The sequence below is a fragment of the Eubalaena glacialis genome, chromosome 11 (genome assembly GCF_028564815.1).
Source record: "Eubalaena glacialis isolate mEubGla1 chromosome 11, mEubGla1.1.hap2.+ XY, whole genome shotgun sequence".
Classification (NCBI taxonomy): Eukaryota; Metazoa; Chordata; class Mammalia; order Artiodactyla; family Balaenidae; genus Eubalaena; species Eubalaena glacialis.
This window is the reverse complement of record NC_083726.1, coordinates 110,811,161-110,830,563: the sequence shown is the minus strand read 5'-3', so window position 1 is coordinate 110,830,563 and position 19,403 is coordinate 110,811,161. Positions and strand designations below refer to the sequence as shown.

Sequence of the window (19,403 nt, the reverse complement as noted above, 5' to 3'; positions counted from 1 at the left end):
CACCCTCCAATATCACCCCCCCCAACCCCATGGTCAGTACCTGAAATTTTATCCACTTCATGACACCCATGGGCCACATTCTACCAGACTGTAGGAACATTGGAGACAGCTGGTCTAATCCTCTTTTTTTTTTCTTTTTTTTTTAAACTAATTTTACCAACACTTTATTTTTTATCTTTTATATGTATATTTTTGGCCGCGCCGCACAGCATGCGGGATCTTAGTTCCCCAACCAGGGATCAAACCCGCACCTCCTGCAGTGGAAGCGCAGAGTCTTAACCACTGGACCGCCAGGGAAATCCCTAATCTTCTTATAAAGAAAACGCACTGGGTGAAGGCAGTATCTCTCTAAGGCACCACTAGAACTCTTTGGTTAGCTGGGAGGGATAACTGTGAGAGCAGATCTGTGCCTTGAACCCGCTTGTGGAGTTTAATCAGATCAGTTCATTGTCACCAGCAGAGGCCCAGCCCTGGGGTGAGAGGGTCAGGGGTTGTCTTATCTGAGAGTGGGAAAGGGCTGGAAACCATCCCCAGAGGGTCCTCCCTCCTCAGTGGCCTGGGATCTGGGGTTCAGCATGACAGCGGGGGCCTAACGGGCGAAGGGGCAGACACAGCCCGCGGACATACAGGCCCCAGGGCACGTTGTTGGTGCTTCAGGTCTAGGGCGCATCATCCTCTTGTCTGAGGTCTGCCTGCCTGAGGCCGTCCCTTTGAACTCTTTATTCAGAAAGGTTTCCCAGGGCCCAGGGCCCCCTCTCACCTCCATCCCCACCCATGTCTCCCGTTTCTAAAGAAGGGGTGCTGCCCCACGTGCCCCTGTGAGGTTCCACCGCACCTGGGACGCCCCCATACCTGTGCTCGCCACTGTGGCTCAGCCGCTGCTCTAAGCCTGCTTCTGCCTGCTCTGGGCCGGGCTGGGCTGGTAGGACTTGTTCGCGGTGGGTGGGACACACGCACCTCAGCAGATCTCGGCAGATCCCAGCTCCCTGCACGCACCCAACCCCAAGCAGGGCAGGGAGAGAGAGAGAGAGAGGAGGAAGCAGTGCCCTCAGTGGCCTCCACGGACTGGCCAGAGAAGAAACCCCAGCAGATCATGGCACTTAATGCAGCCCCGACTCTCCCCCACTAATGCCCCCCACCCACCCACCCACCCATGGCTCACACACTCCCTGCAGTTTCCGGGAAACCTAACTGGCACACCCACCCACAGATGCCAGATGACTAACCCCCAGCCTCCCGCTGTCTTCGGCAGTTCCCCCTGGCTGTCTCCTTTGGGTTCCGGCAGGTGGTTTCGTTCTTGCCACGTGTGGTTTATACCTCCCTCTGTGTGGGGGGCGGCAGATGGGGAGGGGGAGCAGGGCTCAGATGACAGCCCCTAGTCTCTGAACCCTGGGCTGAGCCCCTTGTCTTCAGGATCAATAGGGCCGGGCCAGTTGTCTGCGCTCAGTACTCGAAAACAAGCTTTGAGCAGTAGGTGAAAAAGGACAGTGCGGTCAAACGAGTATGGGAAACACTAAGTCGAACAGGTTTCTCTATTTCAGGGCTTCTCAGAGCCTTCGACACGCCTTTAAAAGGTTGACTGCGTGTTGGTAATCGAAGCTGGGTGAAGGGTGCATGGGAGTGCATTACACTATTCTCTACGTGTGCATGTTTGAGCTTTTCCATAGTAAATGTTTTCTTTTAAATGCTGTATAGTTCCCCACACATGTGTGTCCCCCGAACACGTTTTGGGAGATCCCAGGTTATTAAAGGCCGACGCTTCGAGATGCAGCTCCTCCCCACATTCAGGCCATCGGGCCCATGACTGGACGTCACAGCAAAGGTTTCCTGAGCTCCAGCCCAGTTGTTTCCTTCCTCCTATGAAGAGCAAGTTCTACCCTACTGTCTGGGATTGGTCCCCCTGGACACAATCTCATTCAGATTGCCCTCCGGAGGGACAATCCTGCACTCACATCTGAGATCATGGGATCAGGGCTTCAGAAATGGAGACACCCACACCCCCATGGCCCACATGGTCCCCAAGACACCGGCTGTGACCTTCTTCAATCCAACTCTGATTTCTCAGGGCTTCTCCTCCTGGCAGAGGGCTGCTTCCCTGAGTACCATCCCCATGGTTCCCTCGCCTGCAGATGGATCCAGGGGTTGGAGGGTTGACTCCCCCGGGGCAGGGGGGCAGGGCCAACGAGGAGATCAGAACCAAAACAGTCCACACAGGTTGAAAACAAACATTTTATGTAAAGACGTCCTTTAAGGTAGGTGGAGTTCCCATCGCAGACCTCTCCGGGACGGCTGCCCCAACCCGAGGGAAACGTGAGTCTGGGCCAAGTAAGAGACAACCTGGGTTCTGAGAGCAATGGAGGGTGTGGAAAGTGGGTGGGGAGAGGGCAGAGTCCAGCTCAGCCGGCTTGGCCGAGAGTCAAGGTGCTAAACTCCTGGCTCCATCGAAGCACGAGGTCCTCGCTCTTGGCCTGGGTCAGGACGGTGTACGTCTCATTCTGTAGACATCTCATGCGGGACACCTGCACGGGGATTGGGCGCACGTGGTCCGGGTAGGAAAGCCAGGAGCCAGAGGTGTCGGAAATTCAAGAACAGGAGGTGGGCGGGCGTGGGCACAGGGAGCAGAGGGCAGGAGGAAACTCAGATGTGGGTTTTTAAAGCGGGGAGAGACACCACATAGGAGTGCCCCCCCCCACCCCTTTCAGAAATGAGGAGCCTGAGGCTGGAGAGGAAGTGACTTGGCTCAGACGACTTGGTGAGTAAGAGTAAGAGGCAAGACTGAGGCCTCAGCCTCTCAGGCCCAACCCGGCTGGGGGTTCTTCCCTCCTGGTGTATCCACAGGGCCTCTGATCTGCAGCCTCCCTCCCTCCTGGAACCCTCTGCCTGGGGGCCTGGGAGAGCTGCTCACCCTAAGGCGGGAGGAGTAGGGACGGAGCTCCAAGGAGGAGGCTCTGCCCGGAGATGCACCCACTCTCCACACCCCTGATGCTCGGATGCCACGGGGGGCCCAGAACGGACCAGCCGTTGGGGCTGATGGGAGGCAGTGGGGGTGGGGGGCGGCAGAGTGAGGGGCTCACCTTCCGGTTCCGGTTTCTCATCATACACTGCTGGCTTTTGAAGGCACAATAGTTCGGGTACTGCACATATTCTGTGTCACAAATCTAAGCCAGGAGCGGGGGATGGGAGGTGGGAAGACATCAGAAGCCTCACAGACACCAGCCCTGCAGAGCGTGCCCACGATGGCAGGACCAGGGCACAGAACCAGACCCTCTGCACCCGGGGTGTCCCCTCTGCCCTTCCCGTCCCACCCTCAGCCATGGTTCAGTTGCTGGGAAGAAGCCAGGAGCTGGAGCTGAGAAGGGGGTGCCCTGCTGGTCAGCTAGCTGGGAAAGCAGCCGAGGGACGAGGGCCAGGGAAGGGGCACTAAGGGTCCAGAACGCGGGAAGGGGCCCAAGCAGTGATCCCATCTCAGGGAGCTTCCTAGGGGCGGTTTAGTGCGGAAGAGGGCAGAAGTGCCTCTAGTGTATGACCTTGGGGCAGTCACTTCCCTCTGTGAACCTCGCCTGACCATCTATAGCTCCAGGGGAGCAGCTGAGGCAGTCCGAGACCCCTTCCAGATCTAGGGGCCCAGGGAGAAGAGCTGGGCGGAGACCCCTCGGCTCAGATAAAAGCCCTTTCTTAAGCTGCCTCTGCTTTTCCTGGTCTTGATTTTTCCTGCTAAACCACAGAAGGGAGGGGCTGGGCTCTCAGCTACAGCAGCTAGTTCCGTGGGGGGAGGTAACTCTGGGGGCGGGGAGCAAAGTTGACCCATTGAGAGGGAAGGCACTGGAAGATTTGGGAAGGAGCCTCCAGACTTAGGCAGGGAAGCACTGGGTCACCGTCACCAGCCGTTTGGGGCAGAGATGAAGTCTCCCACCCCACCCCCTGCAGGTAACCGGCAGAGCTGGGACCAGACCTGTCTCATGCCCCCATGCCCTGTGCCCGCCCAGCCCTCCAGATTCCTACTCCTTTGCTAAGCACAATCCTGCTCTCCTGGGGGTCCGGGGGGTCTACTGGAGAGAGGCAGGAGGCTCAGTGAGGCCAGGGGCCCAAGCCCCCCTCCACATCCTAGGGCTCCCCAGAGCAAGGGACCAGAAGGAACCGGGGTGAGCAGGGTGGGGCTGAGCTTTGGGGAAGGCGCTGACCTTGGTGGGGAAGTCCCCATCCTGGAAGCTGAGGAACTCAGTCTGGAGCCAGCTGGCGACTCGATTGTCTTCGCAGCCCTTGGTGGCCAGCCGGGCACACCAGAAGTCCATGCGCAGCCCGGCGTACAAATCCAGCCCATAAAAGCGGCCCGATTTTAGGGTCCCTATCTGTGGCACAGGGCACAGGGGAGAGGTGGGCGTCCTGGCCCCCCTGCTGCCCCGTCCTGCCTGGGGCCTGAGGCCCCCGGCCGCTGCAGGCCACCCTGCTCGGTACCTGGGTGCCGATGGACATGCTCTGGGACGCGAGCAGGGGGCTGATGAAGGGCGTCTTGTGGGAGCTGTCACACTGCTGCCGCTGCAGGCTGGCCTCCGAGTGGCACTGCTCCAGCTTCAGGGAGCAGAAGTCACAGAGGGTACATGTAGCTACGTGTCGCCGCCCAAGGTTGTCACAGACCTGAGGAGGAGTGTGGCTGAGGAACTGAGGCTGAGACTCCCCCGCTTCCGCCCTCCAGAGCCGCTCCGCAGGATGTCTCCGCATTAAGTCTTTTCCAGAAGCTCCTGTGGCTTTTCCCTGCCCCCCTCCCCAAGGGTCCTCAAGGACCTCCCGTCGGCTCTCTATTTCTTCACCCTCTTCCTGGATAATTTATCTACTCACAGGTAACATTCATCTCCCTGCAGGTGACACCCAAACCTTTACCATCACTTCTGATCTCTTTCCTGAGCTCCAAATCCCCATGGCCAAGTGCCTGACAGACGTCTAACTTAGCCTGTCTGAAAAAGACTCATAACCCTCCCTTCCTCTCCGCTAATGATAACGCTAATATTCACAAAGAGTTGGCACGGTGCTGCGCACCATGGCGATAAATGCCATCATCTCCTTTGGTCTCCACAGGAACCTTCTACTAGCATAGGTACTAAGCAGGCCTCCGTTTGCCTGACGAGGAAACCGAGGCTCCGTGAGGCTGAGTCAATTGCTCAAACCCACGTCTAGTGCACGTGGAGCTGAGGCACTGGTCCTGGTGCTTCCAACTCCAAAACCTGTCCTCTGCCCGAGCACCTAGGTTCAGAACCTCCAAGTTCTTGGATGACATTTTGGACGTGGAGCCGATCATCTCCCGGTGGGGCTCTCTGCGCTGAGCGAGTCTCCCCAGCCTTCCAGGAGGAAGGAGGATCTCGCCCTGCAGCATCACCAGTCTGTCCCGTCAGCGTGTCACAGTCACAGAATCTCTTATGTCGCCTTGCTTGCTCCTCCTAACAGCACCCGGGGGACGCATCATCATGTCCCCGACCCCAAATCATGATTGAATTCTCTTTTCTTACCAAATTAAATACAAATGCTTCAGACTGCCATTCGGGATTATTCACATCCTGACCCTTATTATCTCTTTGACTCTATCTCCAGGTAAAACGGTCTCCTTACTGTTCCCTCAACCAAGCCTTAAAATCCAGTGAGCCCTCCACCACTCCTGAACTTCCTACACTCCAAAACAAAAACAAAAAGACCCAGAAAAACTCTCTCTCCAGCACCTACCACACTCCTTTTGTAATGCTACTGAATCCCTGCTCTTGGCTCCCTGCGGGCCGGGCCAGGAGCAGCGGTGTGCTTGTTTTTTTGGTTCCACGTGGAGTTTCTTCTCTTTCTTGCCTCAGAGACTTTGCACATATTGATACTAAACCCCCTAGCAGGAACCTCTACCAACCCCTTCTTTTGCCTGGTTAACTTCTTTTTTTTTTTTTTTTTTAATTTATTTATTTTTATTTATTTATGGCTGTGTTGGGTCTTCGTTTCTGTGCGAGAGCTTTCTCCAGTTGTGGCAAGCGGGGGCCACTCTTCATCGCGGTGCGCGGGCCTCTCACCGTCGCGGCCTCTCTTGTTGAGGAGCACAGACTCCAGACGCGCAGGCTCAGTAGTTGTGGCTCACGGGCCCAGTTGCTCCGCGGCACGTGGGATCTTCCCAGACCAGGGCTCGAACCCGTGTCCCCTGCTTTGGCAGGCAGATTCTCAACCACTGCGCCACCAGGGAAGCCCCTGGTTAACTTCTTTTGGCTCCAGGTCTCAGCTTACACATCAGTTCCTCCAAGAGGCAATTCTCTGATCCTGCCCAACGCGACGTTTGTGCTCTCCATGTGCTCTCTGCACTTTGTACTCATCCGTCATGCATTGATCCTGCCACACCGTTCTCCCTGTTTCCGCGTCTGTCTCTCCCACCGGACTCCAGGAGTACAGGGGATGGGATCTGTTGTACTCATTGCTAAAATACCTAGGACAGAGTTGCTAACATCTCAAATACCTAGCCCGATCAATATTTGAACAAACGGATGAATGGGTGGCATACCAGCTCTCAACAAACATTTGCTAACTTGCACTTTTTGAAAGTCCTATTTCCTGGGAATAGGACTTGCTGGGTGCTGAGGACACGTCGAGGCTGGGATCTCTCTACAGATCCCTGGAAAGGGTTCTATGATCCCTCTGGAAAGAAGAGCTACATCTAAGGTAAAGGCAAGTCCTGCCGGTGGTGAACTGGCTCAGGAGATGACTCAAACCTAACAAGGCGCAGCCACAGAATGAATTCTGGACTGAAATGGATTCCAGACTCGGTCTTGTGCCTTCCTCCTCTAAGGGGAGCTGGAGATACCCTTCCAAAGAAGGGATTCTCACTTGGAGAGAATCTCTCTAACGATGCCTCGGGCTTTATGTAGCCCCGCCCATTCCCCACTCCCCAGGCCCAGAGGATGCCCGGTGAGCATGGAGCCATTAAACAGCATGTTGGGCATACCGACTTCCCGAAACCAAGGATCTCATCCTCCAAGTGCTGCCAGGCCTTGGCTGTAGGGGTTATGACACAGGTGTTCTCCACAATCGAGTAGCACAGTGCCAGCAAGGCCTCCACGTGGGGCAGCTGCAGGAGACTGCAAGAAGATGGCACCGGCTGGGAGGGATGGGCCAGAGGGATGGGCCAGAGGGCTGGGGCAGAAAGCCCACCCACTCTCTTCCCCTCCCCTTAGCGTCTAGTCTTAGTCACACACATTTAGTATGCTGGATGGGGCCTCGGAGGCCTCCAGACCAACTGCCTCCTTTTACAAATGAGGAACCGAGACCCAGAAAGGGGAAGTAAAAGTTGCAGTGCTCATCAGGGCCAGAGACAACCCCAGAACCCAAGTCTGGCAGCTCTAGGTTCAGGGCGCACCCCACTACTTCATGTAGAGACGGACGTCTGGGGCAGTGCTTAAGCCCATGACGGCCACAGAGCAGGCGAGGCGGGCAGCGGCTAGGTGCACCTGAAGCCCAGGCAGATCTGAGTGGGTCTGGAGGCCGAGGCTGGCAAAGGGGGCTTCTCATTCCCAAAGACAGCAGGGAGGGTAGGGCTGGTGGGGCAGACAGAACTTCCTGTACCTGCCGGGGCTCTGGGTTCTCCAGATATTCTCCTCCTCATATACATCATTCATTTCATCCATTTCCTGCACGGATCGGATGAGCTCTTGGATGTTCTCCATCATCATGGGAGTGGACTCCACTTCCCGCACCCGGGGAGTGAAGGAGAAAGGGTTGGAGGATGCAAATTCAGACTCGGTCTTGGGCTCTGGGTCTGCCTGCAACCCAGACATCGCCTCCAGCGCCTCCTTTGTGCCCTGTCCTTCCTCCTGCTTCTCCTCCTCCTCCTCCGCCTCCTCCTCCTCCTGCCCTTGCTCCTGCCTGCGCTCCTGCCCTTGCTCCTGGCCGCCCAGGGACAAGGAGGATTGTAGCAGCTCCTCCACGTTGCTGTTAAGCCGCTCGGGCCAGGGCTGGAAGGCCTGTCGTTCTGTGGCTGCAGCACGGTGTGGGAGGGACCAAGAGAGAGGAGGGAAAGGGACGGTCAGGTTTCTGACCCCCGGTGTCTTTGCTCGCAGAGGGACGCCCATAAACGCAGACATAAACACATAAACACACACAAACACATACATAAACACAAAGGCAGAGGAAGGCAGCCCAAATTACACATATTCACGCAGTCGAGCATAAAAAACACAGGAAAGAATACAAATATCAAAATAAAAGAATATTACCATGGCGACAGTGGTGGCGGTGTTACGGGTCCCCTTTCCACCTCCCTTACAAGTGGTCCTCTTCCCTAACCCACCTCAAATACCACCTTTTGTCCCCCTCACTTAGGAAACACCAAGTATTCTGAATACCTAGCAACCAATCCTTTCTAGAGTGAAGATGTTAGCTGGGAAAAGTCCCAGAGCACTTCTTAATGCAGGAAGGTTTTGGGGAGCTAGGAAAAATCGGTTCAGGGCAGAAATGTACGTAATGTCAGAAAACATCCTGGGACAGGAAAGCCCTAACTTGTATTCAGAAAAAGCAGGCTCTTCCTTATGTAAATAGCTGCCCGTGGCCACCTCCACCGACTCATCTCCCCATGTCCCTCCCACTGATGCCTTAAACCCTGGGCTCGGGGACTCGTGGGAGGAGAGGCTGGGAGTCTCCCGGAGGCTGGGAGGGTCTCACCTGTGATGTGGGAGGACTTGGGGGAGGTCATCGTCGTGAGCGGCACTTCAGAGGAAGTGTCCACCTCCTTGAGAGTGTTTGGTGAGAGGATTGAGACTGGCTGGGAGCACCGGATCCTCTGCAAGGAGAGAAGCAAAGTGGGAACGCCTTTCCCAAAGGGCGGACTTCTACTCTTGCTTATCCTCAGTCCCTGTCCCTCGGGTCTCCTCTCTCACAGTTCCTGGGCGGGAATGAGGGGACATGGCCCCCGGTGGAACTCTCTAGACCTGAGAAAGGGTCCCCTGCAAGATCAGACTCCTGTCTGGCCCACACTCCTGCCTTCAGTCTTTTGCATTTGACTTGAATGACATCACTGACCTGCTGGAAGGGCTTATCTCTGCCTCCTCCCATCCCTCTTCCCTACTTTTCTTGCAGTAACAGGATTGTTCTGACAGTCTGAATGCCCAAGGTGAGACTGTACGCACGTATAATCTGGGTAAATGATGGCAAAGTGGCAGGGAGGGAGGACCTAAGGCTGGCTTGGAGCCACTGCCACCCCCTGTCCCTTGATCCTTGACACCAGATCCAACCTCTGTCCCGGCCTCACCTTGGCGTAGTAGACGTGGTTGGAGCAACGGTACTGAGTAAACTGGCAGAAGGACTCAAACCAGGAGGCATAAGGGAGGTTGGAGCAGACAGCGCCTGGGGAAGGGCGTGCGGCGGCGGTGAACACACCAGGGGGCACGCCCTCTGGGAGGGGGCACGCCCTCTGGGAGGGGGCACGCCCTCTGGGAGGGGGTGGGACGGGGCGGTGGGCTCCTGGGGTCTGGAGAGCCCAGCACGCGGGCTCAGGGTGAGGTGCCAGCCACCCCCTCGCCCCGGGTCCAGCGAGCACAGGTCTGGCCCTCGAGGCGGGCCCTCACCTTCCGGCACCAGGCCGTGGTTTTCATACTGGTCCAGCTGGACGAGGGTGGGGTTCCGGCAGCCGTGGGTTGCGCGGAGCCGGCAGGTGGTCTCTGCCTTCCAGGTTGGGGTCAGCAGCGCAAAGAAGCGCTCATACTCGGTGGGAGAGAGGGGGCTGCCCGGAGTGGAGGTCGAGAGGGCATCCTGGGCGGGGGCCGGTGCCGGAGGCAGGAGCAGCACTGCGGGGCGGGGAACAGACCACGGATGGACCCACCTCCGACACCCGCCGGGCCGGGCGGACGCAGCCGGGCGAGCGGGGCCGTGCACACCGGGACCGGGGCGTCTGGCCGCCGAGCCCGCGGGCGACGGCGAGAGGGCTGGTGGGGGGGTGGCGGTGGGAGGGGCTGGAAGCGGCCGGCCCCGGGGAAGGCGGTTCAGAGGAGGTGCAGGGAGGGCTCCGGGGGCGGACGCGCGCTCACCCCTCAGGAGTGAGAGAAGGGAGGCGGCGGCGAGCTGCCTCATGGCCCCGGACGGTCGCCCGTGTTCCCCGGACCGAGCGGCCTCTAACGGGCCGAGCCAGGGTAGCCGGCGGGCGGGGGCCGCGGGTGCGAGGCAGCCGACGTCACAAAGGGCGGGGCGGGCCTCGCGGGGGCCGGGGGGCGGGGAAACGGACGCTTGGCCCGGCTCGGCTGGAGGGCGGGTGCGGGTCCCCGCGTGTCACGCTCCAGCTCGAGAGGACAAGGAGGGCAAGAGTGATCACTGACTCGGTGCCTTGGATGGCGGAGCTCCCGTGTTGTTCCTTACGTGTGACAGCTATTTCATCTCAAGCTGATCCCATAAAGTGGATACTGTTATTAGCCCTATTTTACAATCTGCCCAAGAGGGGGTGAGGCCTGGAAGTGAGGCGGGCAGAGATGGGACGTACATCACAAAGTCTGGAGAGGGCGCCTCCAGGTAAGGAGCCGAAGGGGAAGCAAGAGGGGGTTCGTGTGAGGAGGAGATGGGGCATAAGGGGGGCTCAGTCTAAGGAGGTGGTTTCCTGGTGGAGGCGGGCCAGACAGCTCACTGGTGTAGGGCAAACTACGTGTTTTTCTGTTTTGTGTTTAAAATAAGTCAGGCTGATACTTAGTATAATTGCTCACGTATAAAGCACAAAATACACATTTGCTGGAAATTAAGTGAAAGGTATCTGAGGGAGAAAAGATGCAGAATCTTAAAGGTTTTGGAAACCCCTGGTCTGAGGCACAGTCCCCAGGCAGCTCTGGTGGTTCCCAAGTTGAGAAGTTGTGGATTCTGGGGCAGAGGTACCACTTCTGGTTCCACATCTTGTCCCACTTCTGGCATGTCATCCTCACACCTTTTAGCCAACTCAGAGGATGCAAAATATGCTTAGCACATGTACTAAAATAGTGTCTCTACAATAAACACAGCAGGCCAACATGTACAGCTTTTATTCACCGACCCAATTCCTTTACATATGAGATATCTGCACTCCACCCTGCCCCTCCCACTCACAAACCAGGACGAATCCTCTTGGCACAGAGGAAGGGGTGACCCTTCAGCCAGGGCCACAGCCCAGATGATCTGGAGGAGCCCCCGCTGGAAAAGCAGGAAGAGAGTGAAGAAAGTTTATCACACCATGGGCCCCCCACGAGGGGAGGGGATCAGGAGGCTGGGGGAGGGCCCCATGCTACTGCCCCAGTCCTTAAATACAAAGCAAGGGGAGTAAAGAGGACCATCCCTCAAAAATACAGCACCAACCTCAGCATGGAGGCAAAAGGACAGTGGGCAAGACCCCTTCCCTCTGAAGGGGGCGGGCTGAATGAGAGCACATACCGTTAGTGGCTGCAGCAACCCCCGTACCAGGGTCTGGGTGCAGCCTCAGCACCAGGAGTGGGGAGGGGAGGAGAGGGGATGACAACTCTGCGCCACCCGCCTCTCCCTGACCCCAGCCAGGCACCCCTCTCCCCACTAGCCCAGGTCAGGGGATGTGGAAGAAACTGTGTTGGAATCCAAGGCCCTTGTCTATTTCTTCTTCCGTTCTTGGGAGCAGCGTGGGCAAAACCTACAAAGGAACGTGACAGAGAAGGGGGAGAGAGTGAGCGAAAGGGAGGATGCCCTCTGTCACTCAGCTCGCGACAGTCCAGCCCCACCGCAGCTCTCACTCACCACTTCCCCCGAGGCTTGGTGGTCAGCCCCACACAGGCAAAGTGGAACCACTCGATGGAACACTGGGAAAGGAAGAGGATGGAAGAAGCAGAACTCAGGGACCAGGGTGGGGCAGAGGAAAGAAAAGAACCCCCCCCACCCTCCATTCCCCACCCCCAACCCTCAGGAGTACTCCCTTATTCCATCCCTTGGGAGAATTCTTGAAGGGTCCAAGGCCAACCAACTCCAACTACCTTCCTCCTATCCTGAAGTCCCACTATTCAACCGTTACCCCCCTTCTTGTACCCAACTCCCTTCATGTCCCCCAGAACCCCCCCATCCTGAGGCAAAACAGTTCTTACATCAGGGTTGTCACAGCCAATCATCTCTCCATAGGAGACCTGGTGACAAAGGCAATAGGTGGGTTCGTTGGGATCCACAGGCATATCCAACACATCAGAGGGGTGGACACTGCCAAAGGTCACTGAGGGCATCCCATACTCAGGGCTTCTGCGTGCCAAGAGGAAGAGAAAGTGTCATCTGCAGGAAGGGAAGCTGCAGCTTGAGATGCTCAGAGCCGGCAGAGGAGGTCCTTGTGGGGCTAGTGATTTGTGGCTTCTCCTCTGTATCCAGCAGATACCAAAATGGCAAGGAGAGTTGTTGGCACAGAAGACAGCAAAGTGGCAAGGGGCACTGTGGCTGGGGTGAGGTGGCGGGAAAGAGTCTGTCCCTTGGCAAAATGCTCCCTGACACACTCACGTGCGCACAAGTTTTAACTTCTTCTGGGCGGCCTTGGGGGCTTCTTCGTCGGAGTTTTTCCCTTTGGAACGAGCACGGGCAGCTTTCTTCTCCTTTTGAGTCCGGCCTTCTAGGCAAGAGGGGGGGAAGCCAGAAGGCAGGGAGACAGAAGGATGGGTTAAGTCCCCCTCCCCCTGCCCCTCCTCCAACCCGGTGGCCCTCCCTTGGAGCTGAGGAGCTGGCTGGCTTCCCCTCGGGGTCCCTGCCCCACCTCTCACAGCCCCGCCCCCTCCTCACTCTTTTTGCCTTTGCTGGAAGAGCTGTCGTAGTCACTTGACTCAATCTGCTTCTCCTTCAGATCAGCCTCAAAACGGGCCAGGTCTGTGTCCAGTCGCCGAATGTGTTTGTCCACCTGGGTGGGAAGGAAGGAGGAGGAGGAGCTACAAGCCTGGTTCCAGTAAAAGAAAACAGGCTGAGGCAGATGCTATGGCTCTCCCAGACCCAAAACAGATCCCAACACGGCTGAAGGAGGGGGTCTAGGACCCCGAGGAATAGACGGGAGGCAGGTGGGGAGCCATGAACAGGGCCATACCATCTCATAGGTCTGCATGGCAAGCTGCACCTTGTCGTCACCAAACCCCTTGCACTTGCCATAGGCTTCCTGGATCTGTCTGAGAAGCGCCAGTTTCTCCTCGGAGCTCAGGCTGCGGGCGCTACGCATATACTCAGTGGCCAACTTGTCAATTTCAGCCTTCAGGTCTACAACAGAGACAGAGGCCTGGTCACAATGGCCCCTGAGTGGCTAGGTGGAACACACTTCTTCCTCTTGCTCCTTGGACCTTTTCCATTGACCATCATAACCTTCGAATTAAAACGTACTGAACGTTCCTAGGTACTGTGCCACGTACTCAAGTAATGCAACATGTTCACAATATTTGTTTCAAAGGTGCCTTCGGGTGCTGAAAACATTGCTATCATAGTTGGAACTGAATTTATTGAACCATAATGAGGGATTCTTTGCACCCGGCACTAATACGAAGTGTGTTTTTGTCGCTGTCTGAAGATGCTTCTTTGCAGGGCTTGCTGCCTCTTGAACCATGAACTTTGTCTCAAAAGCCATCTGGTTTCTCGTCTCGAAAACATCCCACGACAGCTCTGAGTGCTGCAAACCAGGCTGGGTCATCTGCTGCTGCTGGCTTCCAGGTCTGTACATCTATATCTCATCATTTACAATTAGGCCCTGGTCCATTCACGGCACAGTTCTTCGACTTACTGCCCACCCTGTTTTGCTCATCGTTTGCAACTTGCTTATCCCATCACTTTTTTTTCTGTTTGTTCATTTTAGATATTGCTCCAAACGTTTCTGCAAGGCTGGTGACGTCCCAAGACACTGAGACTTTAGATGCCCCCTGCCCAATATTTGGTAGTGCTCACAAAAAATGTCGACGGAGGAAAAAGTATGACTGCAACACGGGGCAGCAATAGGTAACAGGGAAGACCTGCGCGCACGCTAGGTTTACGCCCCGCTTCATTCGAGGCCCTTGGAGGAAGTTGGAGAAGCATGTATGTAGTTCAGTAATCTCCACCTGGTCTTTCTGTGCATGAACTCAAGAGCTGGAACTGTATTACAAAGCAAAGAGCTGGTACTCGGCATTCGGCAGGGAGTTCTCAGGGGCCTACGTCCAGGATTTTAGATGATGTTCACCTTTTCATGAGTAAACTTACCAAGAGTAACTTAAATCACAGCTTTAGGTATTCTAACAACAGCTTGTTACATCCTTGGGCACAGTTACATGAGGACGCACCTACATATCCTTCAGCAGGTGTGGGGGGATAGCTCCAACAAACACCTTCGACCTTGACGAGACAAACCTGACCACTGTAGCGTGGCCTCAGGCTCCAAATGAATGCCTCAATGCAGCCAAACTCGCTCAATGTCCAGGCAAGGCCACAGATGGTACCTAGTGCTTCTGTACGGCTGAAGAATATAGCGTGGAGATCCTGATGTTTGTTAATTGCTGCTTTTCCTTCTTTTTTTCTTTCTTTTTAAGATCTTCTCATGCAGCAAAGTTCCTGTCTACCAACATGAGTTGCAGTCTAAAGCCACAGTGAATTTTGTGACAGTAACATTAACAATCCAATGGAGTAGAAACATCCTAGTCTTCCTATAAACATACTGAACATGGAGAACAGAAATGATTCTAGGAATGACTTTAGCTTTTTTAATTCTTCTTGAGGGAGATATAAAGAGCACAGCATCTTTGAATTCTTGAGGCATTGTCACAATACTCCATGTGTTATGGAAAAGCTGACACACAAATATGGATCATTATTACTCTCCTTTTAAGAATTGCAAGAGAGTGAGAGAGAGAGAGAGAGAAGCTGCAGCAATCCAGACCAGATGATATGGTAACACCAAACAGAAGAAGAAACGATCATATACACACTCACTATACACTGGACTCCTTACTCTGTACGTACCCTCTGTTCTTTGGTCCAGGTCCCTCATGAGCTGGAAGTTTCTCTGCAGTTCAAAGGGGAGGTTTTCAATACCTGGGGAGAAGAGGAGAAATTGAGCCTCCCTGGACGTCCTAGGCCCTACAGCTGCGTTTAAAGAACAGGTCCAAAACAGCACTCAGTTTTCCCTCCTTCAAACCGCTGGATTATCTGTGACAGCACTCATCATTCCGCTCTCAGGAGAGGTCACGTCCGCCTCTTTCCACAACTAACCCCTCCATCTCTACACAGCTTTCCCACCCTTCCTCCCTTCAGTGACTTTACAAATCAGCCTTTCCCTTTCCTTTCCTTTCAATCTCTGTCTCCGAGCTCCTTGCCCTCAACTTGCAAATACCCTCCTGGCATCCTCCACCACTCATCACACACACACTTCCAATCTGCTCTCCATACAATAGCCAGAATATTCTTTTAAAAATGCAGATCTGATCAAGTCACTATCCTGTTTATAACCCTCTAGTAACCTCCTACTGCAATATTCCTATTCCTATTCCGCACTTTCTGGCCCTTGCTTCCCTCACACCAGCCCTAACTCACATCAGTCCCTGTCTGTGCTCTCTCTGCTCTATCATACTGGCCTCCTCTGAGTGCCTTGAACTTGCCAGTGCTCTTCATGACACTTGGCTTTTCACACGCTACTCTCTCTGCCCAGAATGCCCTGCCCAGTCTTCTTCATCCCACCTCCACCACACCTCTTGGCCTACAAATTCCTGTTCATTCTTCAAAGTTCAGCTCAACCCTGACTGCCCCAGACTCCAACAAGTGCCCTGGATTATGCTGTCATGCTATTTTTTTTTTAAAATATGTATTTTGCTGCGCGGGGTCTTAGTTGCATTACACGGGATCTTTGTTGCCGCATGCGGGACGTGGGATCTTGTATTTGCAGCGTGTGGGATCTAGTTCCCTCCCTGACCATGGATCGAACCCGGGCCCCCTGCATTGGGAGTGCGGAGTCTTAACCACTGGACCACCAGGGAAGTCCCTGTCGTGGTATTCTATGTCTACCCTTTTGGGCTCTTATCCAATGAACTTAAATAAGTAATTGTGTGATTAGCTATTTGGTATGTCTCCCCAGCTCTCCAGAAGGGTTAGATGTATCTGTCTTCTTTCCTGTTTCTCTAGAGTTTAGAACTATGATGTGCATACAGAGGATCCTCAATAAATACTTGAATAAATGCATGAATACTTAAGTCTCTCTCATAAAAGAAAAATCTCTTCGCACGACTCCACTTCCAACTTTTAAAATGCCTCCACTGCTTTAACCTATAAACTCAGGTTCGCCACCATCAGTTTACTGAGATTAAGTCATCAATGACTTACCAAATCAAATGATCGGTTATTAGTCCTATCCTAAAAAAAATTACGTTTGCAGCATCTGGCACCATCTTCTCGTCGTCGAATAACTTTCTTCCTCTTAAGATTCCAAATCTCATCACATACTTTCTAGCAATTCCATCATTGACATTTCCTTAGCCTGTCCCTTAAATGTTAATATTTTCTTGAGCTTACACTTAATTTAATCCTCTAATTTTCTCACTTGTGTTCTCTGAATGATCTCCATCTCATTTACTCTTACAGATACAATTACCATTCCTATGCTTAAATCTAAGTTGAATAAATATGTTACTGTTACTCCTGAATTTCCTATCTTGTTGATGATTTACTGTCTACCTCACTTCCCAAACGGGAAATAGAGAAGTCACCTTAGATTCCTCCTTCTCTCTCAACCACCCAGTCATTCAGTCAATCCTGTCATATTTAACTCCTAAACACTTCTGTCATTCCCTGAGATGAGGTCCTCATCTCTGACCAGGACTGTTATCACTAACTGATCTCCCTATTACCAATGTCATCATGCTCCAATTTATCATACAACATTTATTTTCCTTTATATAAAAAAAATCACTCTATTTAGAAAATCTGTTGGTTCCTCGTTATTTAAAGTGCACGCTGGTGGACTTCCCTGGTGGTGCAGTGGTTAAGAATCCGCCCACCAATGCAGGGGACACAGGTTCGAGCCCTGGTCCGGGAAGATCCCACATGTCGCAGAGCAACTAAGCCTGTGCACCACAGCTACTGAGCCTGCACTCTAGAGCCCGCGAGCCACAACTACTGAGCCCGCGTGCGACAACTACTGAAGCCCGCGCGCCTCGAGCCCGTGCTCCGCAACAAGAGAAGCCACAGCAATGAGAAGCCCGCGCACTGCAACAAAGAGTAGCCCCCGCTCACCACAACTAGAGAAAGCCTGCGGGCAGCAACGAGGACCCAATGCAGCTAAAACAAACAAACAAACAAACAAATAAATATAACGTACAAGCTTCTTAGCTTGGCTTAAACGACCTTGCACAACCTAGCCCCAGCTACCTTCTCCAGTCTCATTTCCCAGTCTTCCACCTCGGAGTCCTATACATCAAACACTCTGGCCTCACTTTTCCCTGGCTTTGCCACAAACCCATCATAACACCTTTGCTGATGCTTTCCCCAACCTGCAATTCCCTCTCCCTCTCCGCACTCAACTTTCAAGTTTCTATACATCACATCCTCTGTAAAGCTTTACCTACACCCCCAGGTAATGCGCCCCTCTTTCTCCAGTGTTACCTACTGTCCTTTTAATGTATTTCTATTATTTCATGTGTCACACTGTTTTATAAATATTAGCAGAACCTGTGTTCTACTAGACTATGAGCACTTGAGGGCAAGAGCCGGGTCTTACTCATTCTTGTATATCGCCAGTACCTGCCATTATGTCTGACCCATAGCAGGACCTCAAAAAACGAATGAATGAATGACTCTCAACGGTAAGGCAAATGTAAGGGCATAGGGTGATAGACTCTGTGAAGAGGTAGGTTACACAAATGGCATAAACATAACACCAGATTTCCATTTGATGGGAATTGGATCTTTACTCCAAGAGGAGAAGCCTTCCAGTTCATCATCTGACAGTGGTCACTCGTAACCCCCCATCCCCACGAGAAGCCGCTTCTTCGAAAGAACTGGTTGGAGGAGCCGTGAGCAGATCTTCATCGCTGCTCCAAATGGCAGTGGATGATATATCAATACGAAAACGACCGACTCGGAACGATTTTAAGAAAATGATATATGCTGAGGCCAGAGACCCTGCAGACGGGGGCAGCAAATATCTTCCCGGCTATGCCCACCAGCCCTTCAAGAGCCGTCCCCCAGCCCTGCCGCGCAGCCCCTCCCTCGTCTACACCCCAGAGCGAGGCCTCGACCCCGGTGCCCCGCCCCCTATTTCTTCACACCCTCCAGTATTTTCTCTCACTCAACCCTTCACGACTGTGACTTTCTGACCACCGAGACTTCGGGGCCGTAGAGCTCCTCAGCCCCGATCCCCCCGACCCGTCTGTGACCCCTGACCCCCTCCTCCAGCCTGCTCTTACTGTCCAGATAATGTTCCAAATACATCCCCGCAGCCATCTTGAAGCAAAACAAAGCAACTTCCGCTCCGCCCCGGAAGTGACTGAACGCGAAGGGAGCCGAAGCGCTCCTACCCGGCCTGGAGCCCTTCCGCCCTAACGAGGGGAACTTCCGCCCTCACGAGGGGAACTTCCGGTCTGAGTACAGGGCCCGCCGAGTCGCCTTCGCCTGGCGCAGACGCTAGTCCGTGGCGGGTCGGCCGGGTGCGGGGCCGGCGGCGGTGGCCGCCGCGGCCGAGGGCGCCATTTTGCGTCCTCGCTCAAACTTCCATCCCCTCCAGGACGGGGACGTGCGGGCGTGAGAGCAAAGAAACCTGTCTCTTTGGGCTTTCAGTCCACAAAGAGTCCTTCTGAGCAGCTGGGGAATGTGAATCGGCCCCTTGGCGGAATGTGAAGCTGGCGACCAGGGCAGGTGCCTTCTCCCGAGTCGCTAGTTTCTTAGGGAAGTTGAGGAGGCGCCTGGCGGTGCGAGGTTTAAATCCTCCCCGTTTCTGTTCACTCGCGCGAACACCAACTCCCCAGGATTATGCTTTAACGTGGAAACAATTGATTATTTATAAACTCTACTTATAAATACAAAGAACTACTCACACAATAAAGCTGCGACTCTCCACACCTTTTGTCAGGGTTCCTGTCACTTGAGGACGTTCTCGCTTGTAAAGTGACAGAGTGCTTCTGGCCTTGCCCTCCTGTTTGTCTCCCTTTTTATTCGAGTTTGTGTACGATGTTAACTGGCACCATGATTCTGGAAGGATTGGGGCACGGAGCTGTCAAAACGGGGCCAGTTGGATGCCCACTATCACCCTGGTCCGCGACATCACAGCGACAACTACGCTCCTCGTCCGGATGGAAAGTCACCAAGTGCACGACAGGCCGCCACCACACCAGAGACGCAGAACTCAACGCCCAGAGCCGGAGAGTTTTGGAGATCATTGTCACCCCCAATCACGCGTTCTTAAGTATTAATGTCACATGGCAGGTTTTGGTTTTGGGGTTTTGTTTTGTTTTGTTTTG

At 54.2% G+C, this 19,403-nt stretch overlaps 2 protein-coding genes and 1 long non-coding RNA gene across 7 annotated transcripts; 1 reads left to right on the top strand and 2 right to left on the bottom strand.

Annotated features, from left to right (window-relative positions):
- Positions 1 to 2,250: 2,250 nt before the first annotated feature.
- ACRBP (acrosin binding protein) lies at positions 2,251 to 10,118 on the bottom strand. The gene is made up of 10 exons (XM_061205003.1): positions 10,032 to 10,118; positions 9,573 to 9,791; positions 9,257 to 9,351; positions 8,671 to 8,788; positions 7,576 to 7,987; positions 6,959 to 7,091; positions 4,456 to 4,635; positions 4,182 to 4,349; positions 3,075 to 3,158; positions 2,251 to 2,519 (listed from the first exon to the last, which is right to left on the bottom strand). The coding sequence occupies exons 1-10, from the start codon at positions 10,072 to 10,074 to the stop codon at positions 2,397 to 2,399; spliced, it is 1,575 nt and encodes a 524-aa protein (XP_061060986.1). The 5' UTR covers positions 10,075 to 10,118; the 3' UTR covers positions 2,251 to 2,396.
- A 170-nt stretch (positions 10,119 to 10,288) lies between these two features.
- On the top strand, positions 10,289 to 13,870 carry LOC133100343 (uncharacterized). The gene is made up of 3 exons (XR_009702480.1): positions 10,289 to 10,506; positions 13,502 to 13,641; positions 13,784 to 13,870. It is a non-coding gene; the product is annotated as an uncharacterized LOC133100343 (long non-coding RNA).
- Positions 10,988 to 18,413, bottom strand: ING4 (inhibitor of growth family member 4). Of its 5 annotated transcripts, none has more exons than XM_061204310.1 (8): positions 18,354 to 18,413; positions 14,920 to 14,991; positions 13,031 to 13,197; positions 12,736 to 12,850; positions 12,460 to 12,568; positions 12,063 to 12,210; positions 11,722 to 11,783; positions 10,988 to 11,617 (listed from the first exon to the last, which is right to left on the bottom strand). In XM_061204310.1, exons 1-8 carry the CDS (start codon positions 18,388 to 18,390, stop codon positions 11,578 to 11,580), a joined length of 750 nt encoding a protein of 249 aa, XP_061060293.1. In that variant the 5' UTR covers positions 18,391 to 18,413; the 3' UTR covers positions 10,988 to 11,577. The 5 variants fall into 5 exon arrangements, with proteins under 5 accessions (XP_061060293.1, XP_061060294.1, XP_061060296.1 ...); XM_061204311.1 differs by having other exon boundaries at positions 12,460 to 12,565; XM_061204313.1 differs by having other exon boundaries at positions 12,745 to 12,850.
- Between the last annotated feature and the right edge of the window lie 990 nt (positions 18,414 to 19,403).